The following is a 24,774-nucleotide window of genomic DNA, read 5'->3' as shown; positions in this document are numbered from 1 at the left end:
GCAGACCGCTGGCAATTCATTCAAAAACTTCTAGTAGGGATAATTGAGGAATGGCACAACATGGTTATATAAAAAGATGCAGGTGGTGGAGAGGTGAAGGGGTTTTATCCTCGGGATAGGACATCAGTGTCTGATCGGTGGTGGTTTGACACCCGGGACCCTCGCTGATCAGCTGCTTCCCGTAGTCCGGTGGTGACAGGTTCATCAGGTTCAATGGGATTCAGCTGCAATACCAAGCGCAGCCACTGTGCAATGTACGGCGCTGTGCTCGGTGAGCTGCTGGCAGCGGTGCTCACAGGAGCGGGGGTCTCGGGTGTCGGACCCCCCCACCGATCAGATACAACCCCTTTAATACGAGAGCCGCCAGAGGTTGTGGCTTCTGAGATTCCCTCCGGGCACCAACACCTTCCTTAAATGGGGTAAGATGCAGTATCGGCAGGTGGTACCTGGTATTATATGTGGGTGACCCGATAGCCGCTGACCCCAATACGCCCTGTGCGGGTTTCTACAGTCGGCCGGCACTCTAGGGATCAGTGGCGGAAACCGGTGAATAGGAGCGGAAGTACCACAGACCATTACTAGAACGGGAAGCGTGGGGAAAAAAATTACAAATGAGGTTGAATTGGAAAAAATTTAAAGAGAATTGGAAAAAAACCTGCCCTACTTTTCCGGGTTTTATTCCTTCTGTGGTAAAGCTGCCCGGTGCCCTTCCTCCTCTGATTCCGACACCACGTTTCTATAGCTTTTCTTGTGTTTTAATACAGAAAAAAAATAAAATACAATCTTTAGGAAAGAATATATATATATATTTTTTTCATCGCCACCTTCTGACCGCCGTACCCTTTTTTTGTTACATCTGCGGAGCTGTGTGGGGGCTCATTATTTTGTAGGACAATACATAGTTTTTATTGATCCCATTTTGCGCTTTGTGACGTTTTGATCACGTTTTATGTCGATCTGATGTTGATGACCATTCCTGAGGAGCGATATGGGGGCCCCGCACACAGTACGGGGCTCATTCACACGACCGCGATCGCTCCAGGAAACGTGGGCCGTCCGCATCTCCCCTGACCCGAACCGACTGTATCCTAGTGATCCTATCTGATGGCGAGGCTTATGGCGGTGTACACAAGTCTTTCTTTTTAGTCTGGAGGACTGGCAGGTGCTTTTTTTATTTATTTTTTTCATAAAGAGTTTATAATTTTGTGCCATTTTTTTTTTTTTTTTATATAATTGCACTGTTAAAGGAAAAAAACCCTACTCTTACGGCATATGGATGTCATGCAATGTGGACGTCCTGTCTGAGCCCCCCCCCTCCCCATCCTGTTCTTTCATTACTTTTTTCCCAGAAGGGGTTAATCCTGGGTGGTGTAGGCGTGTCTGATAGGACGGCGTTCTGAAGGCAGAGCACCTGCCATCTCCAGTGTCACTGATGTATCCTGGCACAGGAGGACGCCTCCGGGGTCCCGGGATGTGCGGACACGAGGATCGGCTGAATGTAGTCCCCGGATATCTGGCTCATTATACGCTTACCTTCCCGCGGGATCAGAGTAATCTGTGTACATTGGAGCTCAGCCCTGCGGACTAAACCACAGTGTGCAGCGCAAGCGCCGCCGAGCGGGACCCGCCATGATCCAGGCTCTCAGCGTCCTACATCTATCTAGGTTTGACTGGGGTCCCTCTCTTCTCCGGGCCGTCGTCCTTACCATCTAGTATCTTATAACTGCTACGTTCTCCTCATTTCTTACTACTAGACAATAAGCTTTGCATCATTTCCCATTGTATTAGGGACATCCGCTTGTGTTTATTAGTCATTAGGAAGTAAAGGGATTTTATATATTTAAAAAAAAAAAAAAAATTTTATTACTGTAACCGTTTTGATTTATTACGTATCGCCTAGAAAATGAGTCATCGTGTAATATAGAAAACGACTGATCTTCTCTCCATTCTGATCATAAATACTTTAATCTTCTATTGTACAGATTGTCCGGAAAAGGACCTTTTTTAAAAAAAAATCTAAAATATGTAAAATAAAAATAATTCTGAAATAAGTTTTCTCTTAATCGTAATGAGAAGGTAATTTACTACCAGTTTCTATTAGTAACTGTAAGATATTTTTATACTAAAGCCTATGGCAGATAATTTTTAATTTTTTTTTGTATTATACCAATTTTAAAATGTAAAAAATTTTTATATATTTTTTTTTTTTTCTCTGTAGCTTTTACTCTCAGTGAATCTTCAGGCTGTGGGCGGTCAGGGAGCTGCACTGACGGCTCGGGGTGTAGCCCTTAGGCTCCATTCAGACGTCCGTAACGTGTTTTGCGGATCCGCACATCGTCGGCACTAATAGAATAGGCTTGTTCTTGTCCGCAATTGCAGACAAGAATTGGACATGTTCTATGTTGCGTTGAAATGAATGGGTCCGCACCCATTCCACAACATTGCGTAACGGACGCGGACCCATTCATACGGCCGTGTGAATGAGCCCCTAGGCCTACAGATGGAACGGTTGGAGCAGCGACAAGATGTAGACTGCGGAAACCCTGATAGTGACATGTAAAATTTTGTAATAAAAACCAATTGAAAAAAATTGACTTTTGGCCTGAATGAGTTAAAAGCAATAATAAAATAAAAAGAATTCCCGAATTGTAGCAGAAAATCTGTATATATATATATTTTTTGTAGTAGTGTATAAGATGTTGAAATGGCTGATATCTTCTCACATGAGCCTTGTCCGTTGTCCCTTAGGTCCCTGGTGATTATCAGTACATTGGATGGGAGAATAGCGGCTCTGGACGCAGAGAACCACGGCAGGAAGCAGTGGGACCTGGACGTTGGCTCGGGGTCTCTCGTGTCCTCCAGCCTTAGTAAACCAGAGGTATGTATGCGCCCCCAGGGCGGCCATATTTCTGGCTGTGTCCTCTTCTCTGGGAGTTGCATTATTTAGTGCGACCCGTCTCTTCCAGCATGCAGAGGCGCGAGGCTTCAGTCGTGCTTTCACTTTTTTTGGTACTTTAGTCGGCCGTTGCGGGCCGTCATTTATAGTCGGACGTTGCGGGCCGTCTGTTTCCTACAGTCATCTACATCCGTGCATAACTGATTTACTGCGGACAGCTTCTACAGAAAGCCACAGCGGCAGATCTGTCACCCCCGCTAGTGTTGAGCGAACTTGTGTTTTAAGTTCGGCGCCTAAAGTTCGGGTTATCGAAGGATCGCGTTATGGATTCTAAATTCCGTTACGGTCCGTGGTAGCGGAATCCATAACGCGATTCTTCGATAACCCGAACTTTAGATGCCAAACTTAAAACACAAGTTCGCTCAACACTACCCATAGCGCTCAGTGGAGAGCACACCGCCACTTCTCCATTCTCCGCTATGAGACTGCCAGCGCTCGTCGGTTTCTAGAACTCTGATAGCTGTGAACGGAGGGGAGAGCAAGCTCTCAATCACTTCAGGGACCCGCACCTATCTTACATCGATGGCACGTGCTAGCCATATGCCATCAGTGTCCGAGGCGAGACAAGGGGCAATTTTGGTGGGAGTAGATGTATCCTTAAAGGGGTTTTCCGTGATTTCATTACTGATGACCGTGATTAGTATTTGATCGGTGGGGACCCTCGCCGAGCAGGCATTGGTGCTGCTGTGAGCACTGCTTTTCCTAGGCCATGTGACAACACATTCATTGATCACATGACCTAGGTGCAGCTCGGCCCCATTGCAGTCAATGTAGCTGAGCGCAATACCAAGCAGAGCCACTATACGATGTATGGCGCTGTGCTTGGTAAGCCTGGAGAAGGGCCACGGTGCTACTGTGAGTGCAGGTGCCTTATCAAACAACTGATCAGCGGGGTCCCGGGTGCCGGCCCCCCGCCCCCCGCCCCCCCAACCGATCAGATACCATCAGTATTAAAGTCTTGGAAAGCCCTTTTAAAGGGACGTTCCCTTCATAGATGTTTATTGCATATCCTGTGTCTATAGTGGAAATGCACCTGTAAGGGCTCAATGTGTATTTTTGGTCCGCTCGGGAACCCTGTTCTTAGTGATTGTTGGGGCCCCTAGTGAATAAGCAACAACTGTCATTTGTGGCCAAATCTCTTTAAAATAAAACTAAAATGTAAAAATAAACCAGATCTGAGTGCGTGCTCTGTACAGGCGCACCTCCGTGCACCCCCTCGCAGTGCGTCCTATGGGTCGTCACCTCTTCAGTGCACATATTTGCTGCTCACAGGGTCACCTGATGGACGGGCCATTCAGGATTAGTGGCGTCTTTATCCCCTGTAACATCAGTTCTTTCCATTGACGGGAAACGACCTCAGGGATAATCCATATCTGTCCAGCAGCTTCTTTATCTCCTGCGCAGGCGCTGTGAGCTTACTCTGTGACTCATTAGATGAGGGGGATGAGGTAATGTCCTTTACACAGGGAGCTGATGTCATCCGTCCTGCAGCGTCCTCTGCTAGACGAGTGCCCTTCATCTTCTGCGGTCCCTGGGGGCCCCGTGCAGAGCGGCTACTGGAGCCTCATTCATGAATATTCATCGTGCCCGGGCACCTGTGCCCCAGTCATGGATCATCCCGGGCAGTGCATTAATATACATGAGCTGCAGAGGGGGGCCGGAGCGCCTCCGTGTATCCCTATCGCAATCCCCTGACACCTTGTGTGTAGTGCGGGGGTAACGGAGATTCAGGAGCCGCGCGGAGACGGCGAGTACATAGCTGGGGTCTATGTGTTCGCTCTTTATATTAAGCATATTGCTCCTGGTAGATAGTTTTTATACTATGTATAAGATTATTGGCTTTTACATCCGTAGTGTCACGTCAGCCTATTTGTCACCAGGATCAGGCAGCGTTTAAAGAGGATCTGTCCCCTCACCGGTGTAAATACCCCCAAGGAAAAGACCGTTCTGGGGTGTCTTCTCCAGCACCCCTGCGTTGTGATGTTCCTCTGTTAACCCTCCTAGAAACGCACAACCACATTGACAACCTTGTTGCCATCCCATTTGTCAGTAGCGCGTGTCCTTACTCAGTCTGACGGTGCGCGGAGACGCCATTGTCCTTATCTTCATGCTTTGCAGCAGGAATAGCGCAGGAACGGGACAGTATAGAGTTGTAAGGAAAGATGCTGCAGCATTGGTATTTTATGAGAAATACAAACCTGTATGGAAACATATCATGTCTGGTTCTGGGTGGTGCCTGTGACGGTCCGGCTTGTGTGTAATCTCCAGCAGGTATGACGTCTGAAGGTCCCAAACTCTTAAAGGGGTTATCCCGTGAAACACGTTCATATAGAAAGTACAAAAAGGCCATTAAACACTATTTTACACTACTTTTAAGGCCTCATGCACACGACCGTATGGCTTTTTCAGTGTTTTGCGGTCCGTTTTTCACGGATCCGTTGTTCCGTTTTTTGTTTCCGTTGTGTTTCCGTTTCTGTTCCGTTTTTCCGTTCCGTTTTTCCGTATGGCATATACAGTATACAGTAATTACATAGATGAAATTGGGCTGGGCATAACATTTTCAATAGATGGTTCAGCAAAAAACGGAACAGAAACGGAAGACATACGGATGCATTTCCGTATGTGTTCCGTTTTTTTTGCGGACCCATTGACTTGAATGGAGCCAAGCACCGTGATTTGCGGACAAGAATAGGACATGTTCTATCTTTTCACAGTACGGAAATACTGAAACGGAATGCACACGGAGACACTTCAGTATTTTTTGCTGAACCATTGAAATGAATGGTTCAGTATATGTTCCGCATACTGAACTACAAAAACGGCCAGTATACTGAACGCAAAATACTGTCGTGTGCATGAGCCCTAACTGTTGACACCAAAAATGCCTCATCTTTTTTTCCAGTCTTTTTGCCCTGAGGGTGGGCCGCTGGGCAGTGTCCTCGGCCCTTTTCTGTTTTCTACCCACAATCTCAAATAAATAAATAAATATTTAATTTTTTTTTTTTTTTTTTTACTCCCTATATATCTACATCCCCCACCAATCAGTCTCCTTCCCCCTCTGACAATCGTAGATATAGTCCCCAGTAAGTTTCCTAGTCAGTCTCCTTCCCCCTCTGACAATCGTAGATATAGGGGGGGAATTTTTGAAGTCTGCTTTGAACTACTTTGCTCCACATTTATTTATTGTATGCACTTATATAGCACTACTATATTCCGGAGTGCTTTACAGACATGATCACAATCACTGTCCCCAATGGGGCTCACAATCTAAGGTCTCTATCTGTATGTCTTTGGAATGTGGGAGGAAACCGGAGAACCCGGAGGAAACCCACCGCAAACACGGGGAGAACATGCAAACTCCATGCAGATGTTGTCCTTGGTTGGATTCGAACCCAGGGCCCCCAGCGCTGCAAGGCCCCGTGCTGACCTTTATGAAATGTCGCAGATTGTTTGTTAAATTTGGCGCATCTTTAAACCCAAAACGTCTGCGTCGATGACCCTCCAGTATTCCTGCTCCGCCCTCCTACTGGAGTCAGTTTGCAACTATTTTGACAAGCGCGCCCACTTCCCCGCCCACTTACAATTTGGCACAAATAAGTTCAAAAAGTCGGGAATTACTTACTTTGTGACTTTAAAAAGTCAGATTTCCGGAGTGCAAGGCTCGATGAATTTGCCTAGTCAGTCGTCTTCCCCTCCTCTGACAGTTAGATATATGGGGTCATTTATCAAACTGGTGTAAAGTAGAACTGGCTGAGTTGCCCATAGCAACCAATCAGATTCCACCTTTCATTTTCCAAAGGAGCGGTCAAAAATGAAAGGTGGAATCTGATTGGTTGCTATGGGCAACTAAGCCAGTTCTACTTTACACCAGTTTGGTAAATGAGCCCAGTAGGTTTCACAGTCAGTGTCCTTCCCCCTCTGGCAGCTGTAAACAGTTACCAGTAAGCTCTCTTGTAGACAGATAATTGTCAATATATAAAGTACCAGTTGCCACCATCTCGTGTAAGTAAATGTATTTACGGTTTCGATTTTCATGATCTGTACATGATCGGTCCCTAGTAAATGTAGACATAGATGGTACCTGTCACCAGTTGTGCCCTATAGATGTGAGGACTATTCCCCGCTCTCGCTGATGGGGGGCGCACTCCTCTATTGCATCCAGCACGTGACCCTGCAGCTCCTTTTGCTTTCTCCCCTTAGGTCTTTGGTAATAAGATGATCATCCCCTCCCTGGATGGAGACCTCTTTCAGTGGGACCGGGACAGAGAGAGCATGGAAGCCGTTCCGTTCACAGTGGAGTCCCTCCTAGAGTCGTCCTACAAGTTTGGCGACGATGTCGTGTTAGTTGGAGGAAAGTCCCTGACAACTTATGGGCTCAGCGCCAGCAGTGGAAAGGTGAGTGTCGGCGCCCTCAGAAGAATGAGGCTGCTGCTGATCTTACCCCTGGGGGGAGGTGACATTGCATATATATTCACGCCGTGTACACCATTTTTCAGGTGAAATACATCTGTTCAGCCATGGGCTGCCGGCGGTGGAGTGGTGAGGAGGAGGCAGAGCAGGACGATGTCCTCCTATTACATCGGAAGCAGAAAACCGTGCGTGCAGTGGGGCCTCGAAGTGGGAGTGAAAAGTAAGTGCACCCCAGAAGTGACCATTTCATTTAAAGGGGCGGTTTACTCTGATCATACCCTCTGCACTTTCCCAGTTTGGACATATTTGGGGTAATGGGGATGTTGCAGACTGCAGTGTCTTCTCTGTGGTACCTATGAAAAGCATTACAGTGGGTTTCCAGTGACGTCCTGTAATTCCAGGACAATCCGCTCCGGGTCCATGAGGTTGGTGCCCGTCTCTTCACTGCACTTGTGCCCCAAGTGCATGCACAGTGAAGCGAGGTGGGCACGCGCTCAATGTCCTGGACTCTTCTCTCAATAACTTCAATTTCCTCTTCCTATTTTTGTGGAGACAGATGAATTTGCTAAGAGCAGGTATGGGAGCTGCATAATGGTTTGCAGGTGGCCCAGGGGCCCCGAACCGGGGGACAGGTTGCCTTGAATAACTGTGCATGAAGTATTTAAAGGGATTTTTTTGTGTGTTGAATATTGATGGCCTATCCTTCGGGATAGGTCACCAGTATCTGATCGTGGGGGTCCGGTATCCAGCACACCCACCAGTCGACTGTTTTGAAGAGGCCCCAGTGCTCCTGCTAGCTCCACAGTCTCTTCTTAGGCCTTATTCACACGTCCGTTGTTTCTTTCCTGATCTGTTCCGTTTTTTGCGGAATAGATCTGGACCAGATCTGGACCCATTCATTTTCAATGGGTCCTGAAAAAAAACGGACAGCTCAATGTCTGATTTTTTTTCAGGACCCATTGAAAATGAATGGGTCCAGATCTGGTCCAGATCTGTTCAACAAAAAACGGAACAGATCAGGAAAGAAACAACGGACGTGTGAATGGACCCTTAGGCCAGTGATTTCACGTTCCTCTGGTCACATGGCCTAGGTGCAGCTCAGTCCCATTCAAGTGAATGGGGCTGAGCTGCAGTACCAAGCATGGCTGCTATCCAATGTACAGCGCGGTGCTTGGTAAGCAGCGAGGAGGTCGGAGCACTCGCCTGGAGCGCCACGGGGTGAACTGATCAGATAATGATGACCTATCCGGCCACCCATGTTGGAGGTGGGGCAACCCTTTTAAAGGGGTTGTCCGGGTTCAGAGCTGAACCCGGACATACCCTTATTTTCACCCAAGCAGCCCCCCTGAGGCTAGGATCGGAGCATCTCATGCTCCGATGCGCTTGTTTTCAATAACACACTGGGTGTTCGGTGATGTCACCGGCTCTGATGGGCGGGCTTTAGCACTGCTCTAACCATTTTACTGGCAGCCCCGTGGAGAGCCCCGGTACGTCAACGGATCTCTAAAAAATGCCTTTGCCCTGCGCGATTTAGCGCAGGGCAAAGGAGAGCATAAGAGCATGAACTGCTCCGATGCTCAAGTCAGGGGGGCTGCCGGGGTGAAAATGGAGGTTTGTCCGGTTTCGGCTCTGAACCCGGACAACCCCTTTAATATCTGAGGATTCTGCCGATACACTTCACCTCCTGTTGTAAATTGACAATTTTTCTTCCTCTTCAGGTGGAATTTCAGTGTTGGTCATTTTGAACTGCGTTACATCCCAGACATTGAGCGAGGCGTGGGTTTTATCGAGGGCCACGTTGAACCCACTGGTGGCACAGATGACTCTAAAATCATCGCTGACGTTGATGATCCGGAGGCCGGCACTAAGGACGTTCTCATCAAGGTCTCTGTGGCCGACTGGAAGGTCATGGCCTTTAACCGCCAACTGGGGCACCTGGAGTGGGAGCATCAGGTAACGCGCTCTCTGCCTGCTATGTATTAGATGCAGGGCACAGCATCATGTAGATGGCACAACGCTACTGTAAAGTGACTCTTCAGTAGAAGTGAAGACGCGTCATAGATCGCCTTGAAGGGGTTGACCGGTTTCAGGAGGAAAACTGACAACACAGGGGGACTCTAGTAATGGGCATTTTGTAATCAGCTTTTTGTCAAGTGAACCTTATAACAAGTAGGGCTTGCCTAAAAGCGGGGAACCCCTTTAACACTTTCGATACCAGCACCGTACATGTACCTGCAGCAGGCGCCATACAGACCTGCAGCTAACGTCCATGACCGGCAGTAATCTAGATTGCGGACATTACAGCCTTTGGATGCTGTGATTAAGGGCTCATGCACACGACCGTATGCCCTCCGAGACATCCGGTCCGTGAGTGGGCCAAATGTCCCGGAGCGGCATTCATAGTGCGCACGGGAGCGCACAGCATCATAGGTTACTATGATACTGTGCGCATCGGGCCGCCTGTGGGACTACTGTCCTGTACTGATATGATCATATGAGTGCAGGACAGTAGTCCCGCAGGCGGCACGATGCGCACAGTATCATAGTAACCAATAATGCTGCGCGCTCCCGTGAGCACGATGTATGCCGCTCCAGGACAAATGGCCCTCTCACAGACCGTATGTCTCGGAGGGCATACGGTCGTGTGCATGAGCTCTTAGTGTGATCACGGCATCTAAATGGTGGGTTAATACCGGTATCCCCGTGCGGCAATCGGCATTGCTGGTGATTAATTCTAAAAGGCTGGGCCTGGGTCCCTCTGAAGAGACCCAGCATATTAGAGCTGCAATTCCTAAGTTGGCCAGAAGGTGGCAGGCTAACATAGAAAAACATAGATTGCTGATTTCCTATCTTCCCTATACGAAACCTTACTATTAAAATATAAAAATATTTTTCCAATACAGTAAATGAAAAAAGGATCAAAATGGCCCATTTTTCATTGCTTCTCTGACCCCATACAATTGAATAAAATCTGATCAAACAGACACCCACACTCCAAAATGGTGTCGCTAGAAACGACAGATCGTCCCGCAAAAAAATGAGCCCCCACACAGCTCGGTAGACTTAATTATGCAGAATATGGTAATGAAAAAGATAAAACTTTGAAAAAACATTGTTTTTTTTAATTTAATTTTTTCAGTATTTACACATATGTGGCATTGTAATCAGACTGACCCAGAGAATGAAGGGCACAGGTCAGTTTTGCCGCAAAGGGATAAAACCCGTAAAACTGTGGAGCATTGGCATTTTTTTTTTCTCTCCCAGTTTCCTTGGGGGACACAGAAGACCTTGGGTATAGCTCATCTCCATAGGAGGCGTGACACTAAGTGAAGACTGTTAAGCCCCTCCTCCACAGCTATACCCTCAGCCTGGAGAGAGAGACTGCCAGGTTTTTGCTTAGTGTCCAAGGAGGCAAGACACTCCCTGCTCTGCAGGGCTGCTTTCTCCTTGTTTCAATTTTAGATTTTTACTTTTTTCTTTTCTTTTTGTTCCAGATCATCAGGGATAACAGAGACGCACTAGACCTCTCTGTTCTCCCGGGGTTGAGCTGCGCCAGTGCCGGTCACCCGCACTGCTGCCTCCCCCACAGAAGGCAAGGTGGATCAGGGCAGCCCAGCTCCCCTACATCCCGCCAGCGCAAGGGTCGCCCGCACGCCAAGTCCCTCTTCCAGCGTCCTGCCACTACGGTGCCAGTAGCTGAAGGGGCGACCCTGCTGGAATGGACCGAGGGTGAAGACTGCTGTGGTAAGAGAGAGGCTTCTCCAACCCTACGTCCCCCACCCTGGTCTCCTGCGTGCCTGACCCCCATACTGGGCCTCTAGTCCCCTGCTGGATCTATGCTGGCCCTTGGGGTGCCGCAGAGCGGCAATCTCCTTCTGCCTCCCCCCCCCTGCCTGGCTCCCATAGACATGCAGCCAGTGGCTGTCTCCACAGCCAGCTACAGAAGCGGCAACATAGTTTATTTCTCTATCAGCACAGGCACCCGGTCTCTGGGTCCCCCATCTCCTACCGGAGTGTTGCTCAAGGCCTGAGGCTCCTGACGGCTGTGGAGTAAGGCCTCGCCTCCGGCCGACATTGGTATTCCGGTGCGGCCGGGCGCCGCAAAAATCTTAGCCCAGGCTCCGCGGCCTGCTAGGCCGCCATTCCGGGTCCCTGACTCTTCCGGCCGGCGGGGTGGGCTCCCGCGGTCGGCAAGCCGCCATTCCGAGCCCCTGACTCTTCCGGCCGGCGGGGTGGGCTCCCGCGGCAGGCTTTGGGCTTGACTTCTATGCCCAGCAGGCCCCGGCCGACCGTTGGTGCCGGTCGGTGGGGCTCCTCAAATTTTGGCCCAGGCTTCGCGGCCTGCTGGGCCGCAATTCCGACCGGCCCGCGGGGTGGGCACCCGCGGCCGGTTTTGATGCGCCACTCCGCCTCAGGTCCCGGCGGTACATACCGGGCGCCGCAAATTTAGACCCCGGCTTCACGGCCTACTAGGCCGCAAAATTCCGGCCTCTGGTGGAGGGGGCGGGAACTTCTCCAGGCGCGAATTCTTCCCGCCGGGAGGTTCCTCCGCCCCCAGGGGATCGCAGCGCCGCCCTCCAGGCATGATCCATGTTAACCCTTTGGGTACAGGCCGGCTCCCAATGGGCCTGTATGGCTGGCCCCCCTTTTCCTGACTATCTGTGCCCCTATATGGTGGCCCCCCTTTAGCCTCAGAGAGGCTGTGTTTTTAATGAATAATATAAAAAAATAAAATAATAATAATAACAGATTTCTATTGGACTGCGCAGGACGCTGCAGCCTCATCAGTAGGGCTGCATGTCTGCATGCCCTCTTTCCACAGGCGGCATAGTGTTGCACTCCCAACCTGCGTCGGTGCTAGGGCATTTCCCCTTTTAGGCGGTTTTCCTGCCCTCTTCCAGGATACGGCGCTGGCCAAGTGCATGCGCCCCTTTCGTAGGCAGCATTTATCATCTCTCCAGTTATGGTGCCTGCCATGTGCATCCCCCCCCCCCCTATGTGCATGACCCCCTTCCAAAGGCGGAATGCTGCACTCTCTATGGATTTGCTGCCGGCCATGTGCGTGACCCCCTTCTCTAGGCGGAACGCTGCACTCTCACTGGTTTCACTGCCGGCCATGTGCGTGACCCCCTTCCATGGGCGGAACGCAGCGCTCTCACTGGATTCGCTGTCGGCCATGTGCGTGACCCCCTTCTTAGGCGGAACGCTACACTCACTGGATCTGTTGCCGATCATGTGCATGACCCCCCCTTTTTAGGCGCAATACTGCACTCTCACCGGATACGGTACTGGCTATGTGCACGACCCCCTTCCATAGGCGGAACGCTGCACTCTCTCTGATGTGCTATGATGTACTACGTTGCTATGCTGCACTCTCACTGGTTTCGCTGCCGGCCATAGGCATGACTCAGGCAGCATACATACATCCCTCTGTCTGTGGTTGTTTTCTCGCAGGTACGTTGCTGGCCATGTGCATGTACCCCATACATGGCAGGGTGCTTGCACTCTCGCTGGATCCGCTGGCGGCCATATGCATGACCCCTCTTCCGTGGGCGGTGTACGCACTCTCGCTGGATTTGCTGCCAGCCATGGGCATGCCTTCCTTCCTCAGGTGACATACACACATTCTCACTGACTGTGTTTGTCTCTCACCAGTACGATGCTGGCCATGTGTATGACTCCCATACAAGGCGGGTGCACGCACTCTCCCTGGATGAGATGCTGGCCATGTGCATTACCCCCCCTTTTTTCTGGGCGGCATGCTACACTCTCACCGGATACATTGCTGGCCATGAGCATGGCCCTCTAACATGGGTGGAACGCTTGCGCTTCCATTGGATACGGTGCTGGCCTTGTGCGTGACCACCCCTCATTCCATGGGCAGAATTTGGCACGCTCATGAGATTCACGGCTGTCTTTGTATGGCTGTGCTGGACTTGTCCCCCTTCATTGGCAGAGTAGTTGCACTCTCGCTAAGTCAGTGTTGGGTGTATTATTGCACACTCACTTAATGCTAGGATAACCCTGTGCATGTTCCCCTTTCACTAGGTGGACCTCCTGCGTTCATGCTGGATTATAGGGTATGTCCTGCTTCTCTGAAGTAGGTACGGCCTTAGGCATCACTCCCTTTTGGGACCGGCCTTTGCACTCTTGCCGACTGCAGTTTACCAGATACAATTTCCCCCCTTTCGGGGCGGACTGCTTGCGTTCCATCGCATGCTATACTAGGCTTGTGCATAACTCCCTTTCAGGTTGCACTTTGCAATTACGTACATGCTGTGGCACTCTGTGGCGAGCCCCCCTTTTTGCTGAGTAACCTTTTTGCAGTGAGCGGACGTTCTTGTGCGTTGTTTGGGCCGTGTATGCCTTCTCCTCCTGTAGGTGGGTTGGCCTTCTCACTGCTTACGGGCTGCTCGTACGTATGCCTCACCTGCTTCCTGCGGCATTCTTTTGTTTTCTTGGGATACGATGCTTGCCGCAAACCTTGCACTCGTCGCTAAGGAGTTCATTCTGTCCACCTGACCCGGACGGGCTCTACTTGCTCTCTGCTGCACGGAGCTGGGTGGTACTCATTCATTTAGTTGGCCCTTCATCCCAGGGAGTGTTCGTGGTTCCTAGATGCGTGCCCATTCGTCCTTCCGCGGTATTGCTTCCCTGCGCTAGTGGTCACATGGTCGAGAGTGCTGTTGTCTGCAGCGCCCCTCGAATTCTTCGTTGGCTCTGGCAGGACTGCGGTTCCCTTGCCTGCTGCAATTTCCTCCTCTTCGGATGCAGTGTGTTATGAGTCCTTCCTCTTGGCGCCTCTACGCTTCAGTCTGATCTGCTACCAGGTGCGGGTCGCTTTTCTCGGGAAGGTCACCCAAATTCTCTTGGGTGCTCGATTACCCAGGTCCGGAGGACCTCCGCCTTGGGTTCTTCAGGGTATTCGCCTTCTGCGAGGCGGTGAACCGGGCGTCTCACAGTGTAGCAGGGTTCTGCTTTTGAGCTGTCCTATGGCTTCCCTGTTGCCCACTCCTCCTCCTTTCGGTTGGAGGGTGTTATGCCGGCCTCTGTCTCGACTACCTTATCTCGCCGGCTCTGCTTCGCTCCCGCTCGGTACAGATCACTCCGATGTGGCTTCTGTCCCGCCAGACTTCAGAGGCTGTTCTTTCACTGTCCTCCCCTCTGGGGAGAGCATGGTTGTTCATGTGGATGGTTCCGGTGTTCCTTTTGGCCTCGTACTGTCTCCCTTGTTCACACTGGCTGTATTAGCTGTGCCTATTTACCGAGTCTACCGCGTTCTGTCCTCCCGCTGAGTGCAGATTGCGTGGTCCATTCTAAGACAATGGTCCTGCTGTAGACTTACCTTCTCGGTAACTTGGGGGGACTACCTTTCGGTCCAGATTGTCCTTTGATCTCCTACACCGGGACTGTAGAACATGGCTACATCAGCATGGACTTTAGCCTGTCTTGTCCTGGCGGATGCTGGGCGGACCCTTTGGTTCCTTTCCGTCTGTCCTTCTGCTCCCCCACTCGGGTGGATACGGGACAACGTTGCTCGGGGGCCGACGGGACCAGTTTTGTCGACTTCTGCCCGTGTTACTGGTCTGCGCCTGATCACATTTGGTTTTTCGCCCGCTTGCCAGGCGACTCCAGCGGGTTCGCTACTGTCCGCTCCTGGCTGTGTTTTGTCCAGGATCTGTCGTAAGACTTATGTTTTTTTTATCTGGGGTTCTGTGGGAAGCTGTGCATTCCCCACTCTGACTTTTTCTCTCCCCATGGTTCTGTCTTTTTTCCAGTCCGGCCTGGACCTGGGACTGGGATTCCTTTACCTGAGGTATCAAGTGTCAGCGCTGTTCTTCCTCTTCCAGCGTTCCCCGGCCCTCTGGGCCTGTCAAGACCTTCTTACTCGAAATGGCTCTTTGGTTCCTCTGTACTGTCCTCCGGTACCGCCCTGGAAACTACATACTGAGCTCTCGGCGCTCCAATCTTGTCCTTGGAGCCGTTACAGAAGTTCTCTCTACCCCGTCTGTTCTGTACGGTTGTGTTTCCGTATCAGTCATGTCTCTGAATGGCCCCTTTTATGTTCCGAGCCTTCTGTCTTTTCCCAGGACAGGGCTGTTCTACATCCCGTTTCTTCCTTCTGAAGGTGGTGTTTGCCTTTCGCTTCAACACTTCACCGATTTGGACGTTGTTTGGGCCTTGCAGTTTTTACTTGGAGATCTCCGACTCTTGACGACGTTCGGTCTCTTGGGTTTCCTGGAGGTCCGCGCTTAGAGTTGACGGACTCCAGGGTGGTTTTTCCTCCGCTTTATCGGATTGGCTATTGCTGAGGTTACCGCACCGAGGGCAGGATTCTGCCTTTGGTGTCACCGTTCATTTCACCAGAGCGGTCAGTGCCTCCTGGGCCGGAGGCATTGGGCTTCGGCCATGCATTTGAGCAAGGCGGCCACAGGTCTTCCTTGCACGCTTTACAGAGTTCTACAGGGTGCATACTCTGGCTTCGGCGTATGCTGCCTTGGTCCGCCTGGGTCTGCAGGCGGCGGTTCCTTGATGCCTTCGGGTGCTTCGCCTTGGAGCTGTGGTCCCTCCCCTTTTGGACTGCTTTTGAACGTCCCAAGGTCTTCTGTGTCCCCCAAGGAAACTGGGCGAGAAAACGAGATTTTTGTATTACTTACCAGTAAAATCTCTTTCTCGCTCTTTCCTTGGGGGACACAGCACCCACCCATTCATTGTTTTTCTCTACACGGTTTCCGAGTTTGTGTTACCCGTTGGGTAGTTGGCTTGTTGGTTCCTTGTTGGACTTTGCCTTTTCTCACTGCTTGGACACGCAACTGGCTGCCTCTCTCTCCAGGCTGAGGGTATAGCTGTGGAGAAGGGGCTTAACAGTCTTCACTTAGTGTCACGCCTCCTATGGAGATGAGCTATACCCAAGGTCTTCTGTGTCCCCCAAGGAAAGAGCGAGAAAGAGATTTTACTGGTAAGTTATACAAAAATCTCGTTTTTTTTAATTTTTTTCCAGTTCCATCCCATTTGGAATTTTTTTTTTTTTTTTCCCGCTTCCCACTACATGGTATGCAATATTAAATGGTGCTATTAGAAAGTACAACTTGTCGCACAAAAAGCAAGTCTTCATACGGCGATGTGTATGGGAAAAATAAAAAAGTTATGGCTGTAGGAAGTCAGGGAAGAAAAAATGAAAACGCAAAAATAAAAGCATCGGGGTTATCCTAAGGGTTAATACTTTTTTTTTTTTTTTTCATTCCATTTAGTTCTGCACCCCCATAGCCTCGGCCTGGTTAGTCAGAGATGGGAAGGTGGTGCCCATTAATCTGTTTGACGACACGAGTTACTCATCAAATGATGATGTCCTGGAGGATGAAGAGGATCTTGTGGAAGCTGCCAGAGGAGCCACCGAGTCCAGCTTCTACCTCGGTACATATGATACAGTCTGGGTCTCGGAGTAGTGTATATGTAAGAGGGGACCTCATAGCAAAGATCAAAATGGACCCCCCCCCCCCCAGCATGGTGCTGGGCAAATGGTCCTAGTATTTCTCCTTCACCCCCATTCCAATAGCCTTGCATGTGAACAATGTGATTCCTGTGTAAGTTTAGTGGAGCCCCTTAGTAGCTATGCCGAGTATGATCACTGTGTTTTCTCTCGGTGTGATAGGGATGTATCGGGGGCAGCTGTATCTGCAGGCTTCTGTTCGGCCATCAGAGAAATTTCCAGTGAATCCGACAGCGTTGGACACCAGGAAGGATGGTAACGCCATAATATCTCTGCCGAGGATCAAGTGGAAGCCTTTAATACGTAAGCACCTCCATCCTAGTATCCAAGCCCCTGCATTCCTTCCTTGTGTTTCCACTGCATTGTGATAGACATTGACCAGTAATCTGCAATCTGTAGCATGCTAATGAGTTGGGGAACGCTGGGAGTTGTAGTTAAACACGTTAATTCTCATTCTCTTCAGACTCTCCTTCCCGGACGCCTGTGTTGGTTGGTTCGGACGAGTTTGATAAATGTCTCAGCAATGATAAGTTCTCTCATGAGGAGTACAGCAACGGGGCCCTGTCTGTGCTCCAGTATCCGTATGGTAAGTCAGTCCGCCCCTAGAGATCCTACATTATATCCGATTTGGTTTCTGACTTGCTCTCCAGGGCTTTATTGGTGCTTCCTTTTACAGATCCTATGGGGGGAGGGGGTAAAGTCACACAAGACATCGCCACGAGCAACTAGAGCAGCAACCTTTGCTGTCTGTTAAACAGAATGGGGATTTATCAAAACTGGTGTAAAGGAAAGCTGGTTTAGTTGCCCATAACCAATCAGATTCCAACTTTCGTTTTCAGAGCTCCTTTGGAACATGAAAGGTGGAATCTGATTGGTTCTTATGGGCAAGTAAGCCATCTTTCCTTTACACCAGTTGTGATAAATCTCCCAGATCATAGCTGCAGAGTCTGGCACTTAGCTCTCCCCTTTAAAGAGGACCTCTCCCCTCTCCTGACATGTCTGTTTTAATGGCTTCATGAATTCCCCATGTAATAACAATACTGGAGCATCTATTCTTATGGCTCTATGTTGCTTGTGCCATTCCTATATTATTTATACTAGAAGTTGTGAATGAATTGCTAGCAGTCTGCAGTAAGGGTACAGAGGGGCGGTAACCAGTTGGGGGTGTGTCCCTGCACAGACTTAGTCTATCCAATCAGGGCTGTCATTGTCAGACTGTGCAGGGACACACCCCCAGCTGGTTAACACCCCTCAATACCCTTACTGCAGGCTGCTAGAAATTCATTCATAACTTCTAGTACAAATAATAAAGGAACGGTACAACATGGAGCCATGAGACTAGATGCTACAGAATTGTTAGTACGCGGGGAATGCATGAAGCTATTAAAACTGGCATGTCAGGAGAGGGGACAGGTCCTCTTTAAAGCTGGTCATCTCAAAGGGACTGTTTTTCAAAAAGTCAACCCTAGCACGGTGAAAAGCTGATCATTGCACATCGGGCATCTGTACCTTCCAGCCAAGTCCGATAAATGACTGCATGGGCCGCAAGAGCTGCGGTTACAGAGCATCTCCCTGTTCGGGTCATAGAGCGGAGTCCCAAAACAAGGCAGGCTTTCGTCTATGATGTACTTATTCCATAGTAGGGCCCCATGCACATGACCAGGGTGCTGCCGTGCCTGTGATGCAGACCACGGGTCCGCAAAACATGGGCATTGGCTGTGTACACTCCTCATCGCAGTGCGGACCAATCACCTGGTTCCACGATCCGCGGGATGTGTTGAAAGATTGGACTTGTCCTTTCTTTTGCTACACAGATGCCCAGACCCAGAAGCCCATGGAAACACATGGAAGCCCTTCTGTGTACTGGCTCTGTACCTCTGCACCACAAAGGATAGAACATGTCCTATATCTTTGAGATCTTGGACCCATTGAAGTCTGTGCAGAGTTCACACAGCTGGTGCCCATGTTTTGCGGACCCACGGTTTGCCATGCCTGCGATTTTGTTCTGCAGGATCTCATGATTTAGGGGTATCGCAACCAGTCTGACGGATAAGGCATGATGGGTTTCAGTGTGATCTTGGCCACTCTGTGCATGTATGAATGTATGGCCCTAGCACTGGGACTCCATAGACTGCTGTATCCTCCTGACCGTATACCTTGTTTTCAGCAAAGAACAGAGAAGCCCCCAGATATGAAACCCGAGAGCCTCCTCATCCCCTTGTAGCGGCCGTCCGCCTGGCCGCGCTTCCTGTCCAGCAGCCTTCTCTCAGTGGTACTTACCTGCACTGTGTGACACCCCATCATTCCCAGACCCCCCCCCCCATCTCAGACCATTAGTGCCCGATCACGCCGCTCTGATTATGTCTTCCATTCAACCCCTGAAGGAATAGTGCGTGGCGGACATTCTGGATGGACTGCTTATATGGAGCATTCCCATTTCTTACTTCCTCGTTAACCTGTCCAGTTCAGATCGCCCCTGAACCCGGAAAACCACTTTAATTCATCTTCACTGCCATCATCGTCATGTTGTGTCCACCTGTGACGTTTTAGTTTATCTTTAGTTAGTAGAGTAACCCCTACTTATGTCCTGATCCTGTATCTCACTCCAGAGCTGCACTCACCATTCTGCTGGTGAAGTCACCGTGCCTTTGTGTTGGCACATAAGGGGCGTCAGGTGTCTCTGATGCTCTTGTATTTATATCTCATTCTCTGCAGATAATGGTTATTACCTGCCGTACTACAAGAGGGAGCGCAGCAAGCGAGGAACCCAGATCACCATTGGGATACTGGAGAACCCAAACTTCAAGAACATTCGTAAGAAGGATCCTGTGGTGCTTCTCCCCTGGTGGAAGGAGATAATCGGCACCATCCTGCTGTGCATCACCGCCACTACATACATCGTCCGCAAGCTCTTCCAGCCGGCTAACAGCGCCAGGGTACGTACAACCGTCGGGTCTTGTTCAGAATTAAGTTGAGAACACTTGTTCACACTCCAAAGCCGTAAACCTGGGCACAACTAGTCCTGCTGTCACCTGGGAAGACGATGCTCTATGTGCAGCAGCACAGATCTGGGCTCCAGGCTGTTCCACTCACAAAACCTTGTCTATACTGGATATACCGTATTTTTCTATTTATAAGACGCGCTTCTTTTTGGGGGGAGGGGGGGGGCAGTGCGTCTTATAAAATGAATGGTGCCATTTTTAAATGGCTGACACTGATACATCGCCGGCCGCTATGCTGCACAGCGCGGCCTGCGATGTATCCGTTACAGTAAACCTCTATCCCACGTAGGGGGAGGAGGGGCTGTTGCACTCGCGGCAGGGCCCGGTGCAGTCACTGTGCTCTATTACACCGGGCCCCGCTCACAGCAGTCTTTACATGTAAAGTCTGTTTATTTAATGCTCAAGCAGTTGCTCTGGTTTGTTAAACTAGTGTAATCGTCTGTAGTATTACTCACTATCAAAGCGGCAGGACGGCAGCGTAACGTCACTCACTCCGTCAGGCTCCTCCCACTTAATTAATGAAGCTGGCGGAGCAGGGGCGTGACTGAGTGATTGACGTTGCGCTGCCGGCCTGACCGCTGCTTTGAGTGAGCTAGTGAGTACTACTACAGACAATTACAATAGGGAGCCACTGCTTTACATATAAAGACTGCTGTGAGCGGGGCCCGGTGTAAGGGGGTCACTATTCACACAGGGACATGAGGGGACACATTAATAACGTAATACTGTAACCCATAGGGCCATGAGGGGACCACCGTAAGATGCTATGTGTGTGTCACCCACAGATTCCCCTCCCCCCAGATTTTCCACAGATTCTCCCCCCCTCCCCCCCAAACCATAGCAATTTAGGAAAAAGACAATGCCTTGACGTTTGGCTCAGATGGTTTTGAACATTGCCAAGAATCTCAAATTTGCAAAATAAGCGTAGGATTAGCAGCAGAATGTTTTCTATAATTATGGCATTATTGTACGTTGTGTTTGCAGAGTGCTGCGGCATTGTATTTCTTTTTCCTGTATGTTTCTAGCCATGGCAGCGTTCACTGCACATTGGGATGTGCTGACTGACCCCCCCCCCTTTTTTTTTGCAGTTGTTCCCATAACAGTGTCATCCACAGATCCCCCATAACAGTGTCATCCACAGATCCCCCATAACAGTGTCATCCACAGATCCCCCATAACAGTGTCATCCACAGATCCCCCATAACAGTGTCATCCACAGATCCCCCATAACAGTGTCATCCACAGATCCCCCATAACAGTGTCATCCACAGATCCCCCATAACAGTGTCATCCACAGACCCCCCATAACAGTGTCATCCACAGATCCCCCATAACAGTGTCATCCACAGATCCCCCATAACAGTGTCATCCACAGATCCCCCATAACAGTGTCATCCACAGATCCCCCATAACAGTGTCATCCACAGATCCCCCATAAGTGTCATCCACAGATCCCCCATAACAGTGTCATCCACAGATCCCCCATAACAGTGTCATCCACAGATCCCCCATAACAGTGTCATCCACAGATCCCCCATAACAGTGTCATCCACAGAACCCCCATAACAGTGTCATCCACAGATCCCCCATAACAGTGTCATCCACAGATCCCCCATAACAGTGTCATCCACAGATCCCCCATAACAGTGTCATCCACAGATCCCCCATAACAGTGTCATCCACAGATCCCCCATAACAGTGTCATCCACAGATCCCCCATAACAGTGTCATCCACAGATCCCCCATAACAGTGTCATCCACAGATCCCCCATAACAGTGTCATCCACAGATCCCCCATAACAGTGTCATCCACAGATCCCCCATAACAGTGTCATCCACAGATCCCCCATAACAGTGTCATCCACAGATCCCCCATAACAGTGTCATCCACAGATCCCCCATAACAGTGTCATCCACAGATCCCCCATAACAGTGTCATCCACAGATCCCCCATAACAGTGTCATCCACAGATCCCCCATAACAGTGTCATCCACAGATCCCCCATAACAGTGTCATCCACAGATCCCCCATAACAGTGTCATCCACAGATCCCCCATAACAGTGTCATCCACAGATCCCCCATAACAGTGTCATCCACAGATCCCCCATAAGTGTCATCCACAGATCCCCCATAACAGTGTCATCCACAGATCCCCCATAACAGTGTCATCCACAGATCCCCCATAACAGTGTCATCCACAGATCCCCCATAACAGTGTCATCCACAGATCCCCCATAACAGTGTCATCCACAGATCCCCCATAACAGTGTCATCCACAGATCCCCCATAACAGTGTCATCCACAGATCCCCCATAACAGTGTCATCCACAGATCCCCCATAACAGTGTCATCCACAGATCCCCCATAACAGTGTCATCCACAGATCCCCCATAACAGTGTCATCCACAGATCCCCCATAACAGTGTCATCCACAGATCCCCCATAACAGTGTCATCCACAGATCCCCCATAAGTGTCATCCACAGATCCCCCATAAGTGTCATCCACAGATCCCCCATAACAGTGTCATCCACAGATCCCCCATAACAGTGTCATCCACAGATCCCCCATAACAGTGTCATCCACAGATCCCCCATAACAGTGTCATCCACAGATCCCCCATAACAGTGTCATCCACAGATCCCCCATAACAGTGTCATCCACAGATCCCCCATAACAGTGTCATCCACAGATCCCCCATAACAGTGTCATCCACAGATCCCCCATAACAGTGTCATCCACAGATCCCCCATAACAGTGTCATCCACAGATCCCCCATAACAGTGTCATCCACAGATCCCCCATAACAGTGTCATCCACAGATCCCCCATAACAGTGTCATCCACAGATCCCCCATAACAGTGTCATCCACAGATCCCCCATAACAGTGTCATCCACAGATCCCCCATAACAGTGTCATCCACAGATCCCCCATAACAGTGTCATCCACAGATCCCCCATAACAGTGTCATCCACAGATCCCCCATAACAGTGTCATCCACAGATCCCCCATAACAGTGTCATCCACAGATCCCCCATAACAGTGTCATCCACAGATCCCCCATAACAGTGTCATCCACAGATCCCCCCATAACAGTGTCATCCACAGATCCCCCCATAACAGTGTCATCCACAGATCCCCCCATAACAGTGTCGTCCACAGATCCCCCATAACAGTGTCGTCCACAGATCCCCCATAACAGTGTCGTCCACAGATCCCCCATAACAGTGTCGTCCACAGATCCCCCATAACAGTGTCGTCCACAGATCCCCCATAACAGTGTCGTCCACAGATCCCCCATAACAGTGTCGTCCACAGATCCCCCATAACAGTGTCGTCCACAGATCCCCCATAACAGTGTCGTCCACAGATCCCCCATAACAGTGTCGTCCACAGATCCCCCATAACAGTGTCGTCCACAGATCCCCCATAACAGTGTCGTCCACAGATCCCCCATAACAGTGTCGTCCACAGATCCCCCATAACAGTGTCGTCCACAGATCCCCCATAAGTGTCGTCCACAGATCCCCCATAAGTGTCGTCCACAGATCCCCCATAAGTGTCGTCCACAGATCCCCCATAAGTGTCGTCCACAGATCCCCCATAACAGTGTGTCGTCCACAGATCCCCCATAACAATGCGCCGTCCACAGATCCCCCATAACAATGCGCCGTCCACAGATCCCCCATAACAATGCGCCGTCCACAGATCCCCCATAACAATGCGCCGTCCACAGATCCCCCATAACAATGCGCCGTCCACAGATCCCCCATAACAATGCGCCGTCCACAGATCCCCCATAACAATGCGCCGTCCACAGATCCCCCATAACAATGCGCCGTCCACAGATCCCCCATAACAATGCGCCGTCCACAGATCCCCCATAACAATGCGCCGTCCACAGATCCCCCATAACAATGCGCCGTCCACAGATCCCCCATAACAATGCGCCGTCCACAGATCCCCCATAACAATGCGCCGTCCACAGATCCCCCATAACAATGCGCCGTCCACAGATCCCCCATAACAATGCGCCGTCCACAGATCCCCCATAACAATGCGCCGTCCACAGATCCCCCATAACAATGCGCCGTCCACAGATCCCCCATAACAATGCGCCGTCCACAGATCCCCCATAACAATGCGCCGTCCACAGATCCCCCATAACTTTATATATATTTTTTTTCCCCACATTTTTTAACCGGACGGAAGGATGGTTCCGGCATTGCGGTATTTTTAATGCCAGATCCGGCACTAATACATTTCGATGTAAATTAATGCCGGATCCGGCATTCCGGCAAGTGTTCCGTTTTTTTGGCCGGAGATAAAACCGCAGCATGCTGCCGTATTATCTCCGTCCTGGACAGTCAAAAAGACTGAACTGAAGACGTCCTGATGCATCCTGAACGGATTACTCTCCATTCAGAATGCATGGTGATAAAACGGATCAGTTCTTTTCCGGATTTGAGCCCCTAGGACGGAACTCAATGCCGGAAAAGAAAAACGCTAGTGGGAAAGTACCCTTAAAGGAGTTTTCCAGTTTTAGGTAGACACTTATGTGAATTTCCATTGTACACTTACTTTTGACCCCTAATTATAGTTGAATGGTGTATCTGTATTAGGGATCGACCGATATTGATTTTTTAGGGCCGATACCGATAATTTGTGAATTTTCAGGCCGATAGCCGATAATTTATACCGATATTCTGGAAATTTTCATTTTTGAGAAAAAAAAAATTCCTACACAAATCTGCTGAAAATTAATGTTTATTGTTAACGTGTATTTTTATTTTATTTTTTGTAAATCTTTTTCATTTATACTTAATATTTTTGTGGTTTTTTTTGTTTTGTTTTACTAACTTTTAGCCCCCTTAGGGACTAGAACCCTTGTCCTATTCACCCTGATAGAGATCG

At 49.9% G+C, this 24,774-nt stretch overlaps 1 protein-coding gene across 2 annotated transcripts in view; it reads left to right on the top strand.

Moving 5' to 3' along the window:
- The window catches only part of EIF2AK3 (eukaryotic translation initiation factor 2 alpha kinase 3), a 47,393-nt gene that overhangs the window by 2,544 nt on the left and 20,075 nt on the right, over positions 1–24,774 (top strand). The window contains exons 2-9 of one of the 2 annotated variants that reach the window (XM_040419280.1): positions 2,749–2,878; positions 7,157–7,351; positions 7,453–7,586; positions 9,085–9,319; positions 16,618–16,780; positions 17,019–17,159; positions 17,320–17,442; positions 19,572–19,792. In XM_040419280.1, coding sequence (XP_040275214.1) covers positions 2,749–2,878; positions 7,157–7,351; positions 7,453–7,586; positions 9,085–9,319; positions 16,618–16,780; positions 17,019–17,159; positions 17,320–17,442; positions 19,572–19,792 — 1,342 coding nt within the window. The remainder of the gene's footprint in view (positions 1–2,748; positions 2,879–7,156; positions 7,352–7,452; positions 7,587–9,084; positions 9,320–16,617; positions 16,781–17,018; positions 17,160–17,319; positions 17,443–19,571; positions 19,793–24,774) is intronic. The other variant, XM_040419281.1, reaches the window with a different exon arrangement.

This window comes from Bufo bufo, chromosome 2 (genome assembly GCF_905171765.1).
Source record: "Bufo bufo chromosome 2, aBufBuf1.1, whole genome shotgun sequence".
In the NCBI taxonomy this organism is placed as follows: domain Eukaryota; kingdom Metazoa; phylum Chordata; class Amphibia; order Anura; family Bufonidae; genus Bufo; species Bufo bufo.
Note: the sequence above shows the minus strand (reverse complement) of the source record. Positions and strands in the feature narration are given on the sequence as shown.